This window comes from Pteronotus mesoamericanus, unplaced genomic scaffold, assembly GCF_021234165.1.
Source record: "Pteronotus mesoamericanus isolate MK-2021 breed Mesoamerican mustached bat unplaced genomic scaffold, CSHL_Meso_final scaffold_54, whole genome shotgun sequence".
NCBI lineage: Eukaryota > Metazoa > Chordata > Mammalia > Chiroptera > Mormoopidae > Pteronotus > Pteronotus mesoamericanus.
In genome coordinates, this window is record NW_026555321.1 from 15045828 (window position 1) to 15072194 (window position 26367).

General features: G+C 40.6%; 2 protein-coding genes across 2 annotated transcripts in view; one reads left to right on the forward strand and one right to left on the reverse strand.

Moving 5' to 3' along the window:
- The window catches only part of KAT2B (lysine acetyltransferase 2B), a 93083-nt gene extending 90220 nt beyond the window's left edge, over positions 1 to 2863 (reverse strand). Inside the window, exon 1 of the mRNA XM_054595554.1 lies at positions 2506 to 2863. Coding sequence (XP_054451529.1) covers positions 2506 to 2805 — 300 coding nt within the window. The 5' untranslated portion in view covers positions 2806 to 2863. The remainder of the gene's footprint in view (positions 1 to 2505) is intronic.
- A 134-nt stretch (positions 2864 to 2997) lies between these two features.
- Positions 2998 to 26367, forward strand: part of PP2D1 (protein phosphatase 2C like domain containing 1) — a 42825-nt gene continuing 19455 nt past the window's right edge. The window contains exon 1 of the mRNA XM_054594980.1: positions 2998 to 3284. Within this exon, the coding sequence (XP_054450955.1) occupies positions 2998 to 3284 (287 nt within the window). The remainder of the gene's footprint in view (positions 3285 to 26367) is intronic.

The window sequence follows — 26367 nt, forward strand, 5'->3', positions numbered from 1 at the left end:
GCTAGCTCCTGTTGGCACAGCTCCAAGCTTTCATAACTGCTTTCAGTTTCTCCACTACAAGAAGCCTCGCCTCACCCCACCCTGCCCTGCCAAGAGTCCTTAACAGCCACTGACACTTCCTCCAGGAAGCCATTCCTACCCCAACAGCGCTACAGCCCATGAATTGCCCTGCTACAAGTTCCAACACTATTCTAAGAAAGCAGCTTTTTAAAAACGTCATTGTAACTGGTTCGCTGCCCACCTCCCTAGGGCCCCAACACATGTGCCCACATATATACACAGAAAGTTGGTAGCTCCAGAAGGACAGAATCTGGGTGCTGCAGCCCTGGCATCTAGCACAATGCCTGGCACCCAGTTGGGGCCCCTTTAAATATTTATTGAACGAATGAGTTTTTCCTTTCCTATTAAGTTCGATTGTGAATATGAACATGAAAGACTCAAGCCACCAACCCTAGAAAGGTGCTTCATCTCACTCTTGGAAATCTGGAAGGCACATATGCTCATACATAGTTTCAGATAGGACTGAAACTTCAGGAAAAGTTTTCAGATATTAAGGCAATAACAGGCAACAGGGAGAGAAGGTGTCCCCGATAAAAAGCCAGGACGGAAACATTTGAGCTCACACAGTTCCTACATGGGCCAACTCTCGTTGCTAGAACAGCAAGTCCACTGAGTAACTGACCTTGCTCTTGACCTTGTTCTTAGTCTAACAGCCTTCATAACCAACTCCTGGTCCTTCACCTTCCTTAGAAGCACACTCCCCACTTTATCTCTTTTGCATTCTTTCTTCTGAAATACCAACGATGTGGAGTTATTGTATCACAGTTTTGGTTTTCTTGGCTGAATTCAAAAGGAACAAATAATACAGGGTCCAACACAAATAATGCCCCGTTTTTATTACAAAATTTTTTTTTTACAAAATCACAGGCATGTAATTCTGTAACATAACAATATCACACTCAAGCACGCCATATGACATTTTAGGTGAAACGTTCAAATTAAAACTATAAATTATTATATCCACATTATTACCCTACCGACGACACTCAAGCATGCCTTACTTCTGCGAGACCCTGTATATTGTCCAGGCCTGAACTAGGGTCTTGCCACTTGGAGTGTGATCAATGGATTAGCACTACATCACGTGAGAGTTTGTCATAAATCTCAGCCCCACCCCAGACTTACTGAATTAGAATATACCTTTTAACCAGCTCTCCAGGTGATTCCTGTGCACATTTAAGTTTCAGAAAAGCACTGGGCTAGATCCCACATTCATTCAATAAATATTCATCGAGTCAGTGTAGGGTTCACAGTTAAGTGGTCAACATACACATGCGGATGTGAATGGTGTGGGGAAAGGGTAAACACACACATTCCATTGCGGTTGAGAAGCTCCTGTAAACTACTAAAAACAGCATGACTGGGTAGAGAGGTTCTATCAGGACTGATAATCTTTACACGAAAATTCAAAAGTGGCCGCTGCAGCTCGGTTATGGGAATCCGGAATCTGGGAACTTGACCCTGTTCGCAGCAAGCAGGCGGAATACATGGGAGGTGTGTGAGTGTGTGAGGGTGTCTCTTCCCGGACTCAGCCACAGGCCGCAGGAGCTGACAAGGCCAAGTCCCCGCCCCCCTCAGCTGTCACCCTGTCAAAACAAAGCTGCTGCTGACAGCGCTGGGCTAGGCTGCCCCGCAGCCTCGGGCAATCCTCCCACCGGGGGAGTACGGCGCCCACAGCTGGATCTGCAGCTGAGGGACTACGGGGTGCCGAGAGCTGGGATGAAGAGGCGATGGCAAGAAACGTGCGTCCTCAAACTGAGCAATAGCGCCCGCCACGCTGGGCTGTCACCTTGCCAAATCCTGTTTACACCCCCAGCCTACGGGACAACGTTTTAACTAAACAATAATACGATAATGACGGGGCTGTCACTGCGCGCCGCAGCGCCTCCGCCCTCAACTGAGGGTGCCCGGAGCTCCAGGACCCTCGCCCCGGGCTGTGCCCACCTTCCCAATGGGTGCGTTCCGCCCTTTCTACCTCCCGAAAAGCGCAGGAGTGCAGGAGCCTATTCTACCCTCCCACTGGGACACGGGGAAAGGACATGCGAAGAACGGGCTTTCAGATCCCCCCAAAGATGTACCCTTGGTCTTGGGGCGCTCGCCACACAATGAGCACAGTTCCACTCTTTGGAAGGCGCCCCTGGCGAGCTCCTACAGAGCAACAAAGTCCCAGGGCAGCCCAAGAGCGCGGGTACAGAGGCAACTCCTTCCAAGAGGGAGGCATGAAAGACTCTCGGTCTTGGTGATCCCCCTTCTTCCAACCCAGTTAGCTTGTCCGAGAAGCTAACTGGGCGCGGGCGACAGCAGCACTTCCGCGGTGCAGCGGCCCCAGGCGGGAGGCGGGAGGCGAGAGGCGGAGGCGGGGGCGGGCGGGGGAAGGGGAGAGGGCGGGGGTCCCGCGGGCTGGGCCCTAGCCCCTTCGGCGGTCGAGGAGCGGCGAGCGAGTACCTTGCAGGCGGAGTACACTCCGAGTTTCTCCAGTTTCTTGGCCCGCGGAGCGGAGCGCAGTTGCGCCTTCTTCACGGCGATTCGGGCCGAGCCGCCGCCTCCCGGTCCTTCGGCCGTGCCTGCCGCCGCCACTGCCGTCGCCGGTCCGCAGGAGCCCGAGCCCCCGGCGGCGGCTGCGCACGGGGAGCCCTGCGGCGGCAACGGCGGCGGCGCGGGGGGCTGTGGGGGCAGCACCCCAAGCCCGGCACCCGCCCCGGTCCCTGCCCCACCGCCCGGTCCGACCGCGCCAGCCTCGGACATGCCGCCCGCAGCACCGCAGGAGGTGCCGAGTGTCAGGCGCCGCCGCCGCCAGGGTCTCCCTCCCGGGCTCTGGTCTTAGGGAGAGCGAGACCCTCCCCCCACGCCCTCCCGCCCCCAGCGCCCACCCCCCTCCCCGCCCCAGCCCTCCCCCGCGCGCCGCTCGCCGGCTCGCTCCGGCCGCGGCCCGCGCTGATGGTGGCGGCGGCGGCAGCTGCTCCCCTAGGAGGGAGGGGACTAGCGGCTCCCGGGCCGCCGCCACTGCACACGCCCTCCCCGGGCTTTCCTCCCCGGGGCTCTGCTCTGCGCCCGGGCCGCGGACATGTTCCTCGGACTGCGGACGGAGGGTGCTGCCAACCCCGGCGATGCAAGAGCACAGAGGCTTCCCTCGGCCTCCTTCCAGCTGCCCGCGGGGTTGGCGCCCCCCACCCCCGCGCCTCTACACCTAGCGATCCCCCGCCAGGGGGCGAGGCCAAGCTCGGGTGGGGTTGAGGGATGGGGGGCGGGGGATAGGGCTGGAGCCCTGGCACCTGCTGGCCGCCTCTATCTTCGCAGCCCCCAAAGCCGACCCCCGCACTCCCGAGCCAGGGGTGAAGGGTGGGGGCAAGGGGTAGGCGAGATTCCCAGTCATTTGTTCTTCCACTTTGTTCCATCCTCTCTCGGAACCGAGAACTTCCTTCACCCTAGCGGGAGCCAGAGGAAAAAAAATATATTTTTGAAAAGTACCCGTCCATGCTAATCCTTTCTTTGTTGCTAATCCACCAAAATAAAGGAGTGATGTTTTCTGTTTCTCTTTTTAAATACTTCTCTATCCAACTTTTTTAAAAATTAAGAACTTTTTTTAATAGTAATTTCTGGATCCAATCTGCCAGAGAAAGAAGAAGGCTGTTAATCAATGTTTTCTGTAATTTTTGTTTGAAAGTGCTAGTTGTTAAAAGAACAGTTGTCTAAAAGCACTGTCAAAATGAAATCTAGGCGCAGTGGGAAAAGTTCGAATACAGAAAGTTTGTTAGTAAGGCTCATCTCTACATGGTATTATAATCTTGTTATATTCTTTTCTATAATGCTCCAGTTTTCAAAACTGATACTACCAGCATACATATTAACCAAGAAAAAAAATTTAAGCATCCAAAAAGATGAGTGTTGACTTTGGCCTCAAAAAAAAAACAAAAAACAAAAAAAACCACCACTAGCGCTTTCAACTGTCGTTGAAACTGTTAAATACTGTCCTTGTCTTTGTTGATGACAATGACAGTGGTGTTTAGTAATAGGGAATAAACATTTCAGTTTTTCATTTGAAAGTTTTGCATCCTTGGTCAGTCTTTCTAAAGCAGCTTTTAAAAGCCCAGGGCTATTCCTCAGGACCCTTCACAAGCATCCTGCTTTTATAACATGAGTCATAATTTTTATGTAACACAGGTCATAATGTGAGTATTATAAAATTCTTTGCATGCCATAAAGCTCTCATCTACCTCCAGTGTCACCTTCAGGAATGTACTTTTCCCTGGAAACATGCCCCTTCCCAACCCGTTTTTTCCAATTAATTTTCTCTATCCTTTTTCTAGATTCTCTATGGTCTTTTAATTTTTAAAGCAGAGTGATATGTAAAAACGGAAAATTTTTCGGAGTTTGTAGATCTAAGCAGTGATATTAGGGCAAAAGGAAATATCCTTTCCCAACTTGAATCCAGTCTGAAGTTCTGAAAGGACAGACTTTCACCAGGTTCTTTCAGGACAGTTCCTTATTTAGCTTAGTGTGCTTCACTGTTACTCTCTCCTGGTTCTGCTGTTTTACAGATTGTTTGCCGTTCTCATCAAAGCAAGATGAAAGTCTTAAAAGCTGTGATCCCTTGATCAAAGTCTGTTATGATGTTAGCAAGTATTGATAGGGTTTTGAGTTCCACGTGTAGGCATTTATCAAACAGAGGGACTAGTCCACCTGAGATTTGTGCATTTCATGGGATATAAATTTCCCTCAAATATATCTTAAAATCATAAGTATTGAACTCTCGTTAACGGTGCTCATGCTGAAAGTTTAGTTGTGCAGTGCCCTGATATCTGCAGTGTGTTTTGCGATGCATCAAAAAATAAGATTGATTGATGCTTCCATGAATGGGGAAATAAGCAGATGAACAGACATACGATAAAGAAAGTAGAGTAAAATGTTAAGGGTAAATCTAGGAAGTAAGTATAGAAGTGTTCACTGTGCAGTTCTTCCAAGTTTTCTGTATGTTTGAACTTTTCCGTAATAAAATGTTGGAAGAGGAACCCAGCTTTAAAATTAACTAACCATCACTTCCCCCTCCCAAGCCACTCCCAGAATGCAGGATGCAGCCTATTTTTGAGTTATTTTGAAGCAGAAAAAAACCTCATTTCAATCCACCCTGAAAACCATCAGTGTCTGAATGATGAATTGCTTGTGACATCAACTGAACATTATTTTTCATTATTTCCCTGCTCAAAGCACCCAGATGACACATTGCCTTAGGCTGAAGGCCTAGAGTTTCAAGGGCTATTCAAAGTCCCTCATAAGCACCAGGCAAGAACATTTCAAGGGCAAAGATTTGGAAGCCTTCCTCATCATGCTGTTGTGAGCATTTAGCTCCTGTGTGTAGAGCCCTTTTAGAAGGTGGATATAAAGAAAATAAAAGGCAGCAGCCTGGTCAGTGTGACTCAGTCAGTTAAAGCTTCGTCCTGTAGCAGAAAGGTTTCAGGTTTGATCCCTGGGCACGTTCAGGAAGCCAGCCAATCGATGCTTCTTTGTCACATTGATGTTTCTCTCCCTTCCTCTCTCTTTTAAATGAATGCATAAATAAGTGGTACAACAAACTGATGTTTCTCTCTCTCTCTCTCAAATAAATCAATAAAAATATTTTTAAGGAAAATAAAAGACAAAGCTTTAGTTTCCAAAGTATTTACAACTTACTGAGGAAAGGAAACCACAATCAGAAAAGAAAGGGCAAGGGGAGTAGGAATTGCAAGGGGTCAGTTGACAACTGGAGGCTACTTCTGGCACATTATGAGGCTGGTACGAAAAATGACCTTCCCACAAATGTATAGATAGAGCTCCAAGCAATACTATTGAATGACCACCCCGTACAGTATATTACCATTTATGTTAAAAACAACCTCACATGGGCGTATAAGCACAATTCTGTGTATGTTCAACAAATGCATATAAAAAGATTTAGAAAGACTCTTGAAAGTAGTTGCCTTTCACTGGACACCCTTGAGTAAAACCCGTATTTCTCATTTTTGTTTATTCCCAGTTCCTCAATCAAAGCAAGTTCTCGATAAATACTAGTAGTCGTTTCTACCCATAAGCTCTGTCTTTGAGCTGTTCATTCTGTCTCCATGGCCATCACCTCACCCCAGCTACTAACAGCAACTTCCTAACTGGTCTCTCTGCTTTTACCTCGCTCTACCACAGTCCCCTGTGAACAGCAGTGCAGAGGTTTAAAGCTGTAATGCAAATCTTATCCCATAATTCCCTGCTTGAAACTTTCCAGTTGCTTCTCATTTAAAATATAATTTCAGCCCCATAACCTGATTGGCAAGGCCCACCTATCCTTGCCCTCTTCCCGAGTGTGTGGTATATTCCAGACAGACTCAGGAAGCTCCTTCCTGCCTCGGGGGCTCTGCATTTGCTGTATTCCCTGCAAGTCTTGCCCAAACAGCATGGCTGGCCCAAGAATACCTTTAGTGTTATTTTATTCATTTTTCATTTTAGTTTTCCCGATTAACAATTTTTCTTTTTTTATTGCTGCTGTTTTTTTAATTATGTTATAATGATGATGCCATTACAATTCTCCCAATCTTTCTTCCCTTTTGCCCTATTCCCTCAGGCAATCCCCTACAATTGTTTATATTCATGGGTCAAGCGTGTAAGTTCTTTGGCTACTCCTTTTCCCATACTGTATTTTACAACACCATGGCTATTTTGTAACTACCTATTTGTACTTCTTAATCCCCTCACCTCCTCAGCCATTTCCCTATGTCCCCTTCCCATTTGGCAACCATCAAAACACTGTACTATCTATGATTCTGTCTCTGTTCTTCTTGCTTGCTTAGTTTATTTTTTTAGATTCAGTTGGCGATAGATATGTATTTATTGCCATTTCTTGGTTCTTAGTTCTGACCTTCTTTCTCTTACATAAGTACCTTTAACATTTCATATAATAATTGATTTGGTGAATGGTGAACTCCTTTAGTTTTTTCTTGTCTGGGAAGCTCTTTATCTGCCCTTTGATTCTAAATGATATCTTTGCTGGGTAGAGAGATCTTGGCTGAAGGCTCCTGCTTTTCATGGCTTTGAATATTTCTTGCCAATCCCTCGTAGCCTGCAAAGTTTCTTTTGAGATATCAGCTGACAGTTTTATGGGAACTCTCCTGTAGATAACTAACTGCTTTTCTGTTGTTGCTTTAAAGATTCTCTCTTTATCTTTAACTTTTGACCTTTTAATTATGATGTGCCTTGGCGTAGGCCTCTTTACATCCATCATGTTTGGGACTCTCTGTGCTTTCTGAATTTCCATGTCTGTTTCCTTCACCAAACTAGGGAAATTATCCTTCATTATTTTTTTCAAATAGGTTTCCAATTTCTTGCACTTTCTCTTCTCCTTCTGGTACCCCTAGGAGGCGAATGATTGTTGGACTGCTTGAAGTTGTCCCATAGGCTGCTTACACTATCCTCGTTTTTTTGGACTCCTTTTTCTTGTTGTTCCAATTGTTTGTTTTTTGCTTCCTTGTGCTCCAAATCATTGATTTTATTCTCAGCTTCATCCATTCTACTGTTGTTCTCCTGTATGTTGTTCTTTATTTCAACTAGTGTATCCTTGTTTGTGACTGGATCTTTTATATGCTATTGAAGTTCTCACTAAGTTCCTTGGGAATCCTTATAACCAGTGTTTTGAACTCTGCATCTGGTGGATTGCTTATCTACCTTTTGCTTAGCTCTTTTTCTTGAGTTTTGATCTGGTCTTTCATTTGAGCCATTTTCTTTGTCTCCTCATTTTGGTAGCCTCCCTGTGTTTGTTTCTATGTTTAAGGTAGAGCTGCTATGACTCTGTGTCTTAGTAGTATGGCCAAATGTAGTAGGTGTTCTCTGTAGGGTCCAGTGGCACAGCCTCCCCTATCACCCAAGCTGGGTACTCAAAGTGTGCCCTTCGTGTGGGCTGAGTACACCCTCTCCTTGTTGAGGCTTGGTTGTTGTTGACAGGTCAATGGGAGGGATTTACCCACACCAGTCATCTGCAAGCACTGGCTGTGACTACTGACCACCAACCTCCACCCTCCATGGAGGATCAACTGTGCAGGGGCAGGGTGGTGGTGCTCCAACATGGTCTGTAGTTGTCTACTGGGTGTGGTTTAGACCAAGGTCAACCCCATCTGTGTTTTGTGTGAGGCCACCCTGCCTGGGCTATAAAGCATTCTGAGACGGCTGCTATTTGTGCTGGGCTTGGAGATTCCCCAAAAAATCCAAGCTGTCAATCTAGGCTGGCTGCTGCTAGTACCAGGCCTGGGGCCGCTTAGCAAGAAGTACCAGGAGTAGGGGCTCACCGAGGCCAGCTATTGCTTGTTTGAGAGGATTTAGGAAGTTGTGAAGCATGAGTCAAGACCAGCCATTCATATGGGAAAGTCTGTTAAGAGCTTGGGTGGGCCTGAAAATTGGGTGGCACAGAGCCTCAGGGTACCCCCAGGGTAGGGCAAACAGTGTTAGCCAGGCTGATGGAGTCTCAGATACGGCACCTGCCTGCCAGCCCTGTGGCTTTGTTGGGGAAGGGTTCAGAAAGGAACAATGGCCTCTGCCCACCTTTCAGTCTGGGAGCAAGCTGTGCCCCAGCTCCCACCTTGATGCCAGACACTTCAGTTCCTTCCTGTAAGCCACTGGTGCCTCTCAAGTTGCTACTCCAGTGCTAGAGCTCAGAGGGAGTAGTCTCAGCAAGTCCATGTTAGTTTCTTTATGAGAAACTACTTGGGACTCCAGAACTTTCTTTCACCAACTCAATCTCCATTGGCTTTTGCAGCCAGAAGTTATAGGGACTTATATTCCTGGCACTGGAACCCTGAGCTCAGAGGCCTGAAATTGGGCTGGGACTCCTCACTCCCAAGATATCCCTCTCAAATTTTTATCCACTACACAGGGATGAGGGACCAGCCCTTTCCACATCTCCGCCCCTTCTACCAGTCTGAGTGGTTGTGGTTTCTTTAATTCCGTAGTTATCAGACTTCCATTCAACTCAATTTCTGATGGTTCTGTGTGATGGTTGTTCTATAATTTAGTTGTAATTTTGATGTGGTAATGTGAGGACACAAGCCATGTTTACCTATGCCACCATCTTGACTGGAAGTGATAGCAATTGTTCATATTTTGTATAAATAGACTTAAATGCATTTGGCTGAGCATTGCCCTTGTAAAAATGTCTTTGCCCCATTGGTTTCTGTTTTAAATATTAACATGTACTTTGTTTTACCAGGCTGCCTACCATTTATAATGAAGGTACAAACTAAGTAGAAAAAATGAAGTCCTCTTCCTTCTGAACTCAGGCTAAATGGCTTACAGCATTTCTAAAGCAGTATGTAACTCTTTGAGCAACTTGAAAATTATGTAAGAAAATCAAATTTCCAAGGAACCAAACTTTGGTATGACCTAGATTTCCTGTAACAATCTGAATATTATGAATTTTATTCTTGTTATTGCTAGATAATTGTTTCTTTTAAAAATCTAAGAAGGATTCTAATTCCCTAACTTCGTGAAAATGTTCATACACATAATTTTACAAATTAAGAAAAAAAATGTTTATCAGAACAGGTTTTCAAGTTGCGGGTTCCTGTGTAAGGGCAAACATATTTCCTCCGCTCCTTTTTCTTTCCTTTTTTTTTTTTTTTTTTTAAGATTTTACTTATTTATTTTTACAGAGGAAGAAGGAAAGGAGAAAAGAAGGGAGAGAAACATTGATGTGTGAGAAATGTAGGTCAGAAACATCAGTTGGTTGCCTCCCACATGCCCCCAGCTGGGGACCTAGCCTGCAACCCAGGCATGTGCTCTGACTGGGGATCAAACTGGCTACCTTTCAGTCTGCAAGTCGGCACTCAGTCCACTGAGCCACACCAGCCCGGGCATCCATTTCTTTATCTTAAGTCCTGGTTGGCTGAACACTCTGCATCTGACTCTCTAGGTCTAAAATCAAAGCTCAGAGCAGTGTGTTTCAACTTCTAAAATAGGAGCTATATATCAACAACCACTTTGGGTAAAGAAATCAAGGAAGAAAATGGAAAGTAGTATAGTACAGTAACTATACTATGGTAACATGATATCTGTGCATAGGAACATATTTTTCCAAAGCGTTAAAATTTGTATATTGTTATCAACTATTTCAAACCCATAGAGAAATACAATGAGTGATATAAATATCTGTACATTCACTAACTAGATTTTCTTAATGTTTTCATTTACCAGATATATATATATATACAATTCGTTTAAAAAGCCTCCTTCGTATCTCTTTATCTCACTTCCCAACTATCCTTCTTGCCCATGTTTTTTAAAATTTACAAAATAAACCCTGTAAAGAAGTGTTGGGTAAACCTTACTCTAAAGAGCTAGATCATAGATTAGACTTTGTGGGTCATAGTCTCTATTGCAACTACTCAACTCTGCCAAGATGTAGTGTTCTGGGAAAGAACACTTCTTTCTTTTACATGGTTGGAAACCAAACTGGATATTAGTGTGTTATAACTACTCACCAAACACTCCCATCTTTCTTATTGTTGTTTTTACCTACATTTTTTTATGACACAGACCAACTTCTTATTTTACTGCAACTAATATATTAGTTTGCTAGGGCTGCCATAACAAAGTACCAGAAACTGAATGGCTTAAATAGCAGAAATTTATTTCCTCATGGTTCCGAAGGTTGGAAGTCCAAAATCAAGGTATTGGCAGGGCTGGTTTCTCCTGAGGCCTCTTCCCTCTCTGTATGTCTGTGTCCTAATCTTCTCTTCTTTTAAGGACACCAGTTAAATTGGATTAAGGCTCTCTTTAATGACCTCACTTAACCTTAATTACCTTTTTGTGGCATGATTTCCAGGTATAATCACATCCTGAGAAGTTAGGATTATGAATTTGGGGGAGGGGCACAATTCAGTCCACAACATGCAACAGACGAGCAATTTTCAACCGGTGCGCCACAAGAATTTTTAAAACATCCAATACCTGACTATTTAGTCAGGGGCACTAACCTCTTTTCCCTTAGATTGTCAAATAAAAAAATGGCAGCAGCCAATACAACAATAGATGTCTGGTGTGAATGAATCAAAATCATACTTATTTTTTTGTCAGATTAGAAAACAAACAAACAAAAATATATATATAAACATGTATATATAAGCTTATGTTTGCCATGAGATGAAAAAGGTTGAAAATTGCTGTAGTAGGTAATATAGTTAACATATTTAATGTCATACATTTTAACAATTCCCATGTTTGTAGTTCCTTGCCTTATACACCTGCAATTTAGGTTTGCTTCTTCTTTTTTTTTTTTTTTTCTGAACATAAGCTATAGTAATTCTTTTAGAGAGGATCTAAAACATTACTTATCCAGTCTTCCAATTAGGGAAGGCCTTAAATCTATAGGTGGTAAAACATTTGTAGCAAGTGTGTTATATCTAATTAAAATGAGTTTAATATTCTTTGAAAGTCTGTAAAGAAAAATGACAACTTTTACATTGAAATAGTGTTTTCTGTCCATTATTAAAAATAGACATTTGTGGCTCTGGCCTGGTAGCTCAGTTGGTTAGAGCATTGTTCTTTTTTTTTTTCTTAGAACGTCGTTCTGATATGCCAAGTTTGCAGGTTCCATCCCTAGTCAGGGCATATACAAGGATCAACCAATGAATGCATAAATCAGTGGAACAACAAACAGATGTTTCTCCTTCTCTCTCTCCCCCTTCTCTCTCTTTAAAATCAATAAATTAAAATAAATAGACACTTGTGTGTGTTTTTCACACAAAAAGAATAAAAGGAAACAAAGGATAGAGTCAGAGTTCATCATGTCTGTATTTTCAGCTGCCTTTACTCCTTTGTCTCTGTGTTCTGAGATATTTTTTAGTAGACGTTTTTAAAAGATATAACATGTTTAGTTAAGTGCACTAATTTAATTGTCCAGCATAATGAAATTTTATATGCATATACTTTGTTACTCATTATTCAGATCAATGTATTAATTTCCCAATAATCAAGAAGGCTTCTTTTTGCCCCTTTTTGGTCTATTCTAAGGCAATTGTTATCATCACAGGTTAGTTTTGTGTGTTTTTAATCCTACAGCATGGAATTTGTTGAATACTATTGGGTTGGCCAAAAAGTTTATTCATATTTTCCATACGCTGCCTCTAGTAAGAGCTTAGTTGTCTTTAAGTTCATACAAAACAATTTTTTAGATTGTATTGTGATAAGTGTCATATCAGTGTGCATTTAAAAACAAAACTTATCAAAATTGGTGAATTTTTATGTAGCCATTTTAATACTGAAGATGGAAGAAAATAAGCAACATTTTTGGCACATTATGCTTAATTATTTCAAGAAAGGTAAAACCGCAACTGAAATGCAAAAAAGATTTTTGTAGTGTATGGAGAAGTAGCTGTGACTGATCAAGTGTATCAAAAATGGTTTGCGAAGTTTTGTGCTAGAGATTGCTCATTGAATGATGCTCCATGGTCAGGGAAGACGAGTTGAAGTTGACAGTAATCAAATCGAGAACAATCAATGTTACACTACGTGGGAAATAGTCAACATACTCAAAATATCCAAATCAATAAAGTTATTGGTGAACATAAAAAATGTGTCATTTATTTTACGGGAAAAACGGAATGGACTTTTTGGCCAACCCAACATTATGTTTATAACATCCAGCATGTTGTTCCATGTAGGCAAATGTCACTTCGTATAGTTGTATAGTATTTAATTATATGACTATACCATAGTTTATCCATTCTCTTAATGATGAACATTTCTAGTGTTTTATTAGTGTGAATAAAGTTGTTATGAATATACTTATAATACATTTTTGTGGTCATGTACACTCATTTCTCCAGGGTACATACCTAGGGGCATAGTTGCTGGATCATAGGAAAACTGCCAGTTTTCCAGAGGGACTGTATCGACTTACACTCCTATCTGCAGAATATGAAAATGACAGTGTTGCACATCTGCATCAAACTTTGATATCATCAGTCTCTTTAACCTTCACCATTTTGGTGGTCATAGAGTGGTATATATCTTTGTAGTTTTAATTAGCATTTACAACACATGTGATAAGGTTAAACGCATTTTCATTTGCTTAGTGGCATTTGGATATCCTCTTTTGTGTCTTTTGCCCATTTTAAAATTAGTTTGTCTTTTTCTTATTGATATGTGATAGACTCTTAATTTATATTTTGGATTTGAATCCTTTAGTGGATGTATGTGTTGCAAATTTCTCTTAGCTTGTGACTTGCCCTTTACTCTTAATATCATTCTTTGATGAACAGAAGCTCTTTCTTTTATTGGTCTGATTTACCAATACCTTTTTTAATGTTTAGTGCTTTTGTGGCCCATTTAAAAACTCTTTGCCTAATACACATTTGTGAAGATATTCTCCTATGTATTCTTTTAGTTTCATTATTCTTCTCTCTCACAGTTGGGCCGCTGTTGCATCTCAATCAATTGCTGAGTATAGTGTGAGGTAGCAGTCACCATCTTATTCAAATTTTCCTTTTGTATTTCATTTTTAAACCATCAGTGTTAAATGTTCACAGCAGCAGTGTTTTTATAGCATGACCTTGTAGCTCAGTCTTTTCTGAAAGTTCACTGTAGTGCTTTTTAAGAATAATCTTGTACCCCATTAAAGATTGCATGTTCTTTAATTAGATTTTAAAACAGCATCACCGTGAGCCTCAAGCAAGAGGTGGCCCTACACTGCTACCCATAGTTTAGAGATTTACCCAAGCCAAAAACAGTCAAAGGCAGCAAGCGGCTGGGGGGAGGGGGAGGGGCACCTCTGTCACTTGCCACTTGGTGTGAGCCCCAGACAGGGCAACCCTGTAAACCTAGACATTCACCCTTCTAGCTAACAGTATCAAGCCCCAGGGAGACAACTTTCCCCTCATCTCTTGTCCTAGTTCCTCAAACAGAAAGTGCCTGCATCAGAATACTGAGAAGTATTGCATGTGAGAAAGGCACAATTTAGGAGCACAGGAAGGATTTGAGTGGCAGGAATGCTTAGGTAAGAGAAAAGACAAATTAATTAACTTGTCAAATCCTTCTTCTTAGCATGAATGCAAAAGATTCTTGCATAACAAAGTATTGTTTCCCAGAGTGCCAAGCAGCCCTTTTCTTGCTTCTCTTTGTGTTCTGATTCATGCTTCTGAAGATGCTCATAAATTAGCACAATAGTCACTGACACCACACAGTGTCTGAGGAACGTTTCATAATATTAAACAATTTATTTTACCCTTAAACTTACACATGTATAGATTTAAACATTACATATGGGAAGTGCAACGTCAGTTTTCTCATTGACAAACGGATGAACATTGAATGCAAAAACTGCGAACAGTTTTTTTAAATGATTTTAAGACTTTAAATTTTTTAAAATGATAAACTATTCAGCTAATCTTAATGTGTTTAAAAATTTGATAATGATAGGTTCAAAATGAACCTATCATTTCATTTTGCCTTTTAGTTTTGATAGGCCCTTTATAATATTTTAAAAGGTAACATTTTTTAAAACATAAAAAATAATTTTAATTTTTGAAATTTTTTACATTTACTGACATTCACATTTTGGGGATGAAAATACGCCCAAAATTAGAATGAAAATACACTTTAAATGCAATTACATTTTGACCATGTACATGAATGATTTTGAATTAAAAATTAAATATAAAAGAAGAAAAAAGAAAGATCATAGGAAAAAAATAAAGAAAAAAAAGAAAGTCTACAAGGAAAAATGTGTCTGGTAAATGGTGGGCATTCAATAAATATTAGGAGCCCCTTTTTTGCCACCCCCACTTTTCCTCCCTTGTTTTATTCTTGGCATCAGATCAAACATCATTTTCCTCCCTTGTTTCCCACTCTCCACCCTCCCAATACAAACATACATATCCCATTTGAAATTTGGTTGTCTGATGGGAACAAATCTAAAGTTTGGAAGAAAACGGAGCCAGCAGAATTGAAAGGAGACACTTGAAGCATCTAGTTGAGTTCCAAATAGAAAAATGAGATCAAGTTCAATTTTTTAGATGATCAATCTTCCTAGTAGAACTCTGACATGTAGCCTAGGTGAGGCGTATCTTGGCCTGGTGAGAAGTCACGGGCATCTCAGAAATGTGAGTGTGACCAAGGGGACTTTAATGACTTGCTAACAGTTTGACTTACAGGTCTGGCTGCCAGCCTTCAGCAAATCCAAACGAAAGTTTCAAGAAGTTAGCATTACCGGCCACATCCACACATCTTCAGGCACATACCTGGAATGTTTTAACAGCTGGAATCCCATTTCTGAGTTGATTGATGAGAAACTCATATCTGTTTTAGCACTCAACAATAATAAAATAAAAATAGCTAACAGTTTTAAGGTACATGTCAGGTACTGTGCTTAAGCCATGTTGGCAAAATATTCTGCCTATTCCTTACTCATAATAAAGTAATTATTCCCATTTTAACAATAAGGAACGTAAGTCTCAGAGAAGTTAAGAAACTTGCACCCATATCTCTCCTGCTCTTAAGGACTTAAATTTTCAGCTGTTAAGGATGGTGGCTACCATTTATAGAGCATTGACTAAGGGCCTGAACATGTATTGTAACTAACTTAATCTTCACAAGAACACTAATTGGGGGCACCATTTACAGATGAAACAGGTTTAGCTGCAGTATCTGGTATCACATGTAATGCAGATGATAATTGTAAGGGATGCAGGGTCTCTCCCTACCTCCTGACTTAAAAACGTAAGGGAAAGTGGGCATTCTTCTTTCGCCCTGTTGAGAATCCATGTCATGTATGGAAGAGATTTTTTATTCTGGAGCAGCACTATTCAACAGAACTTTGTGATACTAGAAATATTCAAAACTGGTGCTGTGCAACATGGAAGCCACTGACCACATGCGGCCATTGAACATGTGAACTGTGGCTAGTGAGACTGATAAACTGAAATTTTAATTTTATATTTAATTTTAACTAGTTTAAATTTAAATGCACATGTGGTTAGTGGCTACCGTATTGGGCAGCACCAGCTGTTGAGGCTAAGACTGCTTGGTGGCCAAGTTCTCAACAGAGTCTAAGAAGTTTCTGGTTTCCACTCTCCTCTTAGTCCTCCTATTGACCAGCTTCTGGGACACATAAGTTCGAACCATGGCACCGCTAACAACTGAGGAAGAAGAAAAAGAATCAATATCTTTCTTACACCCTTTATTAAAAACTAAATATTTAAGTGCTCAAACACTTATTTCATTTGTTTATTTATTTAACAAATATTTACAGAACTCTTCTTGCAGGGCAAGCATACCTACATTGGCTCTGGGGTAAAAATAGCAAGCAAGACAGAACTGGAGAGACATGAATTCAATAATCACACAAACACATGATTAGAAACTCGCATAAATGAAAAGTATAAGTTGTGAAAGTGGTTGACAAGGATGGAGGCTTCGTTTGAGGCCATGGGAAATACCTTTCAGATGATGCTAAAGTTCAACTGTGAGGAAGATGTTTCAGCTGAGAAATGAAAAATAAGTTAGAATTAGTGCGAGTGAAGGGAAAAGCATTCGCCGTGGAGGAAGTCACATGAACAGGCCTGCGACAGGCAAAGTGTGGGCATGTTTGAGGAAATTTAAAGAGAAAAGCTGGGCGAGATGAGACTAAAGAGGCAGGGCTTTTGACCTTTGTCCTAAAAGCAGTGATGAGCTGCTAGAAGGTTTTAAGCAGAGGAGTGACATGACTAGAAAACAAATTAGAAACACAGAACAAAACAAAACAAAACAAAACAAAAAAAAACCCCTTGGCTCTTAATAAGGGCTTCATTGTTCTTTGTTCCTTCCTTCCTTCCTCCTCCAGCAGGCGGGCAGGTGACTTCCCCAGACACAGGGCTGCAGCTGGCTCCAGAGGCTGATCCTCAGAACAGACTGAAAGTGCTTGGTCTTGGGCCCAGAGGATGAATGGAGCTAAGCTGTGTTCTTTCCCCTAATGCTCTGTGTGTTCTCTCTGTGTGTTTCTGCCATTAAATAAATACTGGGGTATTTATAAAAACTGTCAGCAAACCACCCACTCCATTTTCTCCGCCGCAGGCCCAGACGCCCTCAAACAGTAACAGCCTGTACCAGAAATCTCAGTGATATCCAGAGATAGCTCCTAAAGGACTACTAAATATAACTCTCTTGCACAGGGCAGGTGCCTGCTGCCTTAACTTTTATGATCATAGTTGTGAAACATTTGTAAACGCGAAATTCATAGGCAGACCTAAGCCGAACAAGGGGAGGCTACTAGAGAGGTTGACTTTTCCCTGTTTACTAGCCTGGTCATCTTTCCATTTTCTCTCTGAGCCACATGAGGTTGACCTTCCCTGGGAGAATGACAAGCTCAAGAACATATTTCTGTGAGGAAGAGGCAAGAAAAGAACAGTAAAATGAGAAAAAAGGCAGAGGAATGTATTTGAACTTCAAAAGTTTCAAATAACAAGAATCTGACTTACTGAAGCAAAATGAATCACTGTCCTCTTCTTCCAAAATGAATTAATTTTACCTCTGTCCCTAGCATAATAGGAAAGTCACCCATTTTGTTGGTTGACACTCTGAGCTTGATTCCCAACTCGGCCACTTCCTCCAAGCAAAGTAACTCACATTCCAGAGCTTCAGTGTCTTTGTCTGTGAAATGGGTTAATAGTGTCTGTTTGCAGGGTTGTACAGATGGGAGACAATGCAGAAGGAATGCTCAGAAATAGTCCTCGCACATGGTAAGCCCTGACTGACATTGTTATTATCCAGTAAATAACATATGTGTATCTATCTTTTCCTTGACACTGAGCTCCTCAAGTGTAGAGACCTGCCATTTGTTCTTAGGGCTAGTGCCTAGTCCTGTAAATGTTCAACATAAAAAGTGAATAATTGAAATCGCCGTCGTAGAGTGAAGGAATCCTTCTCTTGCATTGTCAGCCTTCCCCATACAGTCAATCTTTTAATTTCCTACAAACTTTACTGTTTATTTGTCTGCTTTAGACATGAATTAGGAAATCAAAATTACTGGATATACCTCTAGAAAGGCATTTTCCTGGAGTGTTTCTACTTACACACACACATACATTTTTAATTAAAAAACTTATTTCTGAGCAGTTTTCGGATTGCAGAAAAATTGAGCACAAAGTACATTTCCCACGTGCCCCCTCACTCCGGTTCTTATTAGCAAAGCCTTGCATTAGTGTGGTACCTTTGTCACAATTGATGAGTCAGTACCGACACACTATTACCTAAATCGTAGTTTCCATTAAAGTTTATTCTTTGTGTTGTACATTCTGTGGGTTTCAACAGATGTGTAATAACATGATTCGCCATTACAGTGTCATACAGAATAGTTTTACTGCTCTAAAAATCACCTGTGTTCCACAAATTCATCCCTTTCTGCCCCCGTCTCCTGGCAACCACTGGTCCCTTTATTATCCCCATAGTTTTGCTTTGCCCAGGGTGTCGTGTAACTGGATTCATCCAACATGTAACCTATTCAAATTGGCTTCTTTTTTTATGTTTATATTGTTATGTTGGGAAACACCCTGTCTGGTTTCAGGAATTGTAGCCCCACCCACAGGCGAGAGGGCCCCAGGGCTGGAAATAATCAAGGAGGCCTTGGGAAAACAGGCCACGAAGGAGACAAAACCTGACCCCTGCCTCCCTCACATCACCCTGCTTGGCTCTGGGATGATCGGTTAGTCAATGACAGGTAAGACCTCTCACGAGGAGGGACGACCTAAGACGGACACGGCCTGTATGGGCAGCAGACAAGGCCTTGGGGGACACGGAGAAAAGGCAAAAAGGCCCACACTCCTCAGCTCAGCTTGGACATGGCTGGAGTTCTCATTCTGTCTGAGAGAAGTCTCCTTATCTCTTGGTGGCTCTGCCCCGCCCGCCTGGCGCAGGCTTGAAATAATACTAAAAGCAGGTACAGCCCTAAACTGGAATGGGCGGTTCCCAGGGGGAAATCAGGCCTAAAAGTAAATTCCTTGAAGCATGCTTTGTTCTTCCCTTAAAAGCTACGATAACCGGCTCCTGCTAGGGAGGAGATTTACATTATTCATAGACCCTGACCTGAGGCAGATCTTTTGTGTTCTTTCAATTGTTATCTATTTGTTTTCTGTAAACATAGCCTTTTGACATTGATTGATGAGCTTTGTTGTATACCCCTGCACATATGGTTCTCAATAACAGCCTTTGGGAAAAACAGCTCGGGGCCTTCTCCACTAGAGGGAAGACCCCCTCTAGTCTGCCCCCTCTCCTGGCACACAGAGAAGTGTTTGTGAAGACTCGTGTTTATTCTCCCATCCGTGACAACCCCGGGACAGGCTCTGCGGATTCAGGGCCCTGCTCCCACCTCAGCTGGCCCCGGACAGTGGCCCTCAGATCCAGGAACCCCGCACTCCCTGCGACATTGTTACACTTATTTTTTAAATTAAAAAAATTTTTTTTCAATTACAGTTGATGTTCAATAGTGTATTAGTTTCAGGTGCACAGTATAGGGGTTAAAAAGTTATATACCTTATGAGGCGATCTCCCAGTAAGTCTAGTATCCATCTGGCATTATACATAGTTATTACAATATTATTAGCTTTTTTCATTTAGATATGCATTCAAGATTCATCCATGCCTTTCCCTGGCCCAATAGCTCATTTCTTTTTATCACTGAATAATATTTAGTTGCATGGATGTACCAAGTTTTTTTATTTATTCACCCACTGAAGAACATTTTGGTTGGTTCCAAGTTTGGCAGTTATGACTAAAACTGCGTTATACAGTCACATGCAGCTTTTTGTGTAGATGTAAGTTTTCAATTAATTTGGGTAAAAACCAAGGAGCATAATTGCTGAATCGTATGGTAAACATGTTTAGTTTTGTAAGAAAATGCAAAGCTGACTTCCACAGCAGCTGTACCATTTTAAATCCCCACCAGCAACGAGTGATAGTTCCTGGGGGCCTACATCTTCTCCAGCATTTGGTGTTATCTGTGTTTTGCTTGGGACTTTAGCCAGTCTAATGGGTATATAGTGTATGTCATGTTGTTTTAACTTGTAATTCTCTAATGACATGTATAAAATATTGAACATTGTTTTACATGTTTATTTGCCATCTGTATGTTTTCTTTAGTGTATATTTATCTTACAGCCATTTTAAATTGGGTTGTCTGGTTTTCTGTGGTTGAAATTTAAAAGTCCTTTGTATGTTTTGAGTAGTAGTAATTTGTCAGATACATTTTGCAAATATTTTCTCCCAAATTGTAGCTCGTCTTTTTATTCTGGTAGTGCCTTTTGCAGAGCAGAAATTTGTAATTTTCATGAAGTTCAACTTGCCACATTTTCTTCCATGGGTTGTACTTTATATCTAAAAAGTATCTGCCAAATGCAAGGTCAACTTGCTTTTTTCCCCTATGTTACCTTTTAGAAGTTTTATAGTTATGTGTTTTACACTTAGCTATATAACCATCTTGAGTTAATTTTGTGAAAACTGTAGGATCTATGTCTAGATTCTTTGTTTCTACATGATAATTTCCAGTTGTTACAGCATTAGTTGTTGTAACGATTATCCTTTTCCCATTTACTTGGTTTTCTCTTTTGTCAAAGAATAGCTGCCGCTGTCTCTGGAGGTTTATTTCTAGGCTCTCTGTTCTATTGGTCTCTCTCTCTCTTCTTTCGTCTGTACCACCTCGTCTTGATTAGTGTGGCTTTACTGTCAGTCATGAGGGTGGGTGGTGTCACTCCTCCCACTTGGTTCTTTTCCTCCAATATCGTATCCACTACTTATTTGGGGTTTTTAGCAGTTAATAATTTTATTTCATAATTGTTTATAGTCCCAATTTCTCTTTTCCCTTTTGTCCCCCTCCGCTACTTATATTTTTAAAGTAGTTTTATTGTTTTTAGAGAAATTATTAATGTGTATGAAGAAAAAAACCAACAATACAGAAAAGTAACACTTATGTTAAAAATGTACTTTATTATAGAAAATTGATTCCTAATCAATGAGAAAAAGATCAGCAACACAATAGGGGAAAAAAGTATCTGAGTCATCAATTTCAGAGAAAGTCTAATACCCTGCAAATATTTGTAAAAACATTAGCCTCTCTCGGTTTAAAATGCAGAAGAAAGATCATTAAAGTTCCATTTTTTATTCTCAGTATTAATCAGGAGAGAGGTAATAAAACTCCCCAACATGGTGTAAATTGGTTTAAAAGGTATAGGTGGCAACATTTTAAATATGGTCTCCATGAGGGAAGGAATCTGTTTTCTTCACATGGAATCCCTCGTGCCAAAAACCATGTCTGCCACATAGAATGTCTTCAAGAAAGTGTTGTTGAAAAAATCTGAAAAATTCAAAATGCACTTAGTCACTGACAGAGGAATTCTCCTACTAGGAATTTACGTTGTGGATAGATGCACCAGGATTGTTGTTGCTGTTGCAGCATTATTTGTAAAAGGCAAATGCTGTTAGCAGACTAAGTGTCCATCAACAGATAAAACATTAAATAACTTTTTGTATACTCATACAATAGGATATTATGTAGCTATTAAAAGAATAAGGTAGATCTATGTGAACTCAAGTGAAACAATGTTACTGCTAAGTTAAAAAGCAAATTATAAAACAGTATCAAATGAGAATATGTGAAATATAATCAACTTGTTTTCTGACCTGTATTGGAAGGATTCATGTCATCCAGTGAGTCTATTTTTGGATGGTGGATTGAGGAAGGAGGTAAAGAACACTTTCACTGGAGAACTCACTTACATACTTACTTTTTCCACTTCAATAAGATGCAAGAACAATATTTATTATTTTAAATATTGATTTTTTTAAAAATATAAAATGTGTGAGAGCTTTACATAAAAATATATAAAGGGCACAGATTTATTTCATTTTAAAATATCTTAATCTGGGGGGGAAATGATACATTCTCATTTAAAATCTATGTACCAAAGCAAAAAGAAGAAAGTAAAATCTCTTAGAAAGATAAAACTAATATGAGCAGTTTGAGAAACATCTTTCTAGCTATTTTTTATGCATCTATATAACTTTACATTAATCAGACCATTCTATTTATGCTGTTCTATAGTCTGCTTTTCTCATCAAACAACAGTTATTTGACTTCTTTATAAATAAATAGGATTTTGTATAGGCTTAATAGTATGCTATTATATTTAGAACTTGTCTGGAAAATGAATCAGTTATTTTTTGAGCACAATAAACACAATGCTGCCTCATTCATTTTTAAAATAATTAATAGGCCCAAAGTAACATTTTAAAAGTATATATAAAATATAGTAGTGATATTATGAAAAATAATGCATACATCGTCTAGTGAGCATTAAGTTGAAGACCTCAATTTTATTTCTTTTCCTGGCCTCTTTAAGGTAAGAGCCATTTTGGATTTTGGTTTATCATTATCTTGTTTTTATTAATCATTCTATCACATATATTTGCATCTTAAAAATGTATTGTTTAGTTTGCAAGTTTATGTACTTTACACGAATGGAAACTTGCCCTATAAATGCCTTGAGACCAGCAGTTCTTTTGATCAATATAGACTGACTTCCTGATATTCTTCCACACTGTGGGTAGTTGAAGTGGTTGTTTCCAGTGAGGCATGATATTTCATTGTTTGACTACATCATGATTTATTTATTCATTCTCCTTGTGGCAGTCACTCAAAGGTGACCCCCAGTGATCACCAACCTCTGGTATTCACACTCTTAAGAATTCCCCCCCCTTTGAGTGTGGGTGGGACCTGTGACTTGCTTCTCACCATTAGAATATGGCAAAAGTGATTCCTGTGATTATATTACAATAAAACCCAGGGTTGCTGGCATCTTCTCTCCTCTGCTAGCTTTAAAGAAGTAAGGCCATGTTGGGAGGCCCACATAGCAAAGACATGAGAGCAGCCTCTGGGAACCGAGGGTGACCTCTTGTGAACAGCCAGCAAGAAGCCAGGGTCTTTCGGAACACAGCTGCCGACTTGAGTGAGCCTGTGTGTCCTGCCCCAGCTGAGTCACCAGATGGGAACCTAGCCCTGACCGATAGCCGACTGCAGCCTCGCAGGGACCCACCTAAGCTGTGCCTGCACTCCTGACTCACAGGAATTGTGAGATAATAAATATATGCTGTTTCAAGTAACATTTATTTTGTGGCACTTCATTCCGCAGCAATAGATAACTAATATATACTTGTTGATAGATATTTGGTTTGTGTCTGGTTTTCATTATTATCAACTACACTAATATAACTGCTTTAATACATGTCCCCTAGTGCAATACACATCATAGTTTCTAAAGAGTAAATAACTCAAAACGGTTCTGCTAAGGCATAGGGTAGAACAGAGGTTGACAAACTCTTTCTATAAAGGACCAGATAGTAAATGTTTTAGGTCTGCGGGCCTTGTAGTTTCCGTTGCACATACTCAATTCTGCTGTTGTATTACAAAAGCAGTCACAGACAATATGTACAGTTGTGTCCCCAAACAATTTTCTTTTTAAGCACTGATAGGTGAATTTTGAATAATTTTCACATATCATGAAATATACTTCTGGTTTATTTCAACCAACTAAAAATATAAAAACCTTTCTTTGCTTGCAGGCTGTACACAAACAGATGGAGGCTAGATTGGCCCACAGGCCATAGTTGGTAGTGACCGTTCGACCCACAGACCCTCGGAATAGGTGCATCTTCAATTTACAAGATAAGGCAACGTTGTTTTCTGAGGAGATGGTGCTGATTTTCCTCCCATGAACAGTGCAGAGCATAAGAGTTCTCAACACTCCACATCCTTGCCAATATTTGAGATGATCGGGCTCTAGCGCATGGTGCAATATGTTGCACAGGAAACATTACTTGATAAATATTTAAATCTGCATCTTCCTGGTTATTGAGGTAGAGTAATTTTTCATGTTTATTAATTACTCATATTTCCTCTTATATGAGTGCCTCTCAAGTCTTCTGCCTTTTTGAAAGGGAATGTTTTTCTTTCTATTATTGATTTGTTTGAGTTGTTTATATTTTGACACACTCTGGGTTTAAATACTTTGTCAATTATATGTGATTTGCTTTCCCCTTTTCTATGGTGACATCTATCCAACACTGAGTGTTCTAATCCAAAAGCAAGGCAGACCTTTGCCTATATTTTCTTTACTATCTTGGAGAGTTTTATGCTTTTTATATACATTTTTTAATCTTTTATTCCTAATTAAGTTATTTCCTTATAATATCTAATATGTTCTTTTTCATATTTCCAAATTAATTTTTGTGCATTAATTATGTAATACTCCACCTTACTAAGTTACCTTATTTTTTTTCTTTATATTTGAGTAAATCTAATATGTTACCATTTTAGTGGACACATGATATTCTCAAGAATAGGAAAGGCTCTAGACTCTGAAATAGCCTGAAATTCATCATGTTTTCTGTCTACTCTCTCTTTCAAGTTGCTTTCTAAACGTGAGTGTGTGTGTGAGCGTGTGTGAATGTCTATCTGTATACATATTTACGTGTGTGTGTGTACTGGTAAGGGTGACGTGGATCTAGGGGGGTGAGGGCAGAGAGAGGTGTAACAAAGGCTCTAAGTGAGCAGAAAGATACAAATAGGTGACAGCCACTCAGGGGAAGAGAATTTAATGGAAATACATGTGCATAAGTGATTGTGAAGTGTGGGGATATTAAATGTTATTAATGATAATAACATTACTGAATATCTATCCTGGACACTGTGCTCAGTATTTGACCGATGTTTCTCATTTCACACCATTTTAGCAAGGTTATCGTTACTATCATTATTTCACAGCTGACAAAACCCAGTTTGTGGTGCAAACTGGGCTAAATAATATAAAAGCACCAGCAAGTCAGCAGCCAGCTGGGATTTGTGTCCAGCCTGCCTGCTCCAGGCCCTTGCTCCTTCCATTTGGCGCACAGATTTCCTGTGGTCTGGACATCCCACAATCACCAGCATGTGTACACAGGGGCTTGTAGGCTTGTACACGTGTGTTCTTATTCACTGTCATGTTATTATAATAAAAAGTAAATTCCGTAAATGAGCATTGAGCATAAATGGCTCAATGATGTTACATCTTTACATTTACTAAGGAATATAATACAGCAGTTAAAAAGAATGGGATAGCCCTGGCTGCTGTGGCTCAGTGGATTGAGTGCTGGCCTGTAAACCAAAGGTTTCCAGTTCAATCCCCAGTCAGAGCACATGCCTGGGTTGCAGGGCAGGTCCCCAGCTGGGGGCTTGTGAAAGGCAACTGATTGATGTAGCTCTTGTACATCAATGTTTCTCTCCCTCTTTCTACCTCCCCTCCCCTCTCTCAATAAATAAACAAAATAAAAATTATTAAAAAGAATGGGATAGGTTGATAGTTACAAACTTAAAAAATCCCTCCATAAAAATAAATTATTTTAAAATCTCCTCCCCATACTAGTGACAGATAACATTTACAGAATAATATGATTATGTTGCCAAGATAATTTAAAAATACAGAAAAAAAGATATAACAGAGTCTACAAATACATACTTATATAAAAACTCATCAAGCTGTACATTTAGAGTTTGTGCAGTTGAATGTATGCAAATTAAGCCTAAGTCTAAAAACAGATTGTATCTATGTTTTCATGTACCTATGAAAGTAGATAGAGACCTAGCCCTGGCTGGTGTAGCTCAGTGGATTGAGTGCCATCCTGTCAACCAAATGGTCGCTGGTTCAATTCCCAGTGTAGGGCACGTGCCTGGGTTGCGGGCCGGGTCCCCAGTAAAGGGTGCACAAGATGCAACCACGCATTGATGTTTCTCTCCCTCTCTTTCTCCCTCCCATTCCCTCTGTCTAAAAATAAATAAATTGAAAACGAAAGGAAAAGAAAACAGATAGAAACCAGTCTGGAACAACACACATCTGACTTTCGGCAGTGGCTACGTTGAGGAAAGGGAGACTTCTGCTCTCCTTCTGCATGCTTCTTTATTGATTAAATATTATAAAAAGAAGACTGCAGTGACTGGGTACCAAATAAATAAATAAAAGTACATGTTTTTAAATCAATAAAATAACATCAACAAAATAACCAATTAATAAAATCAACCAATGACAAATACACCTTGGAAGACAACAAGCTACTGAGGACCCATGGAGAGATATAATCACTTTCTCCCTTGGGAAGAATTTCATTTGGAATATGTTTTTTTCTAATTTTCTCTGGGGAAAAAGTTGACATTAAGTCACTGGGTAACTTCTGTAAGGGGATTTTCCTACTACCCTAATCGCAGCCTGAGAGCTGCATGTGGAGGTGAGATAGGAGCACCCCAGCAAC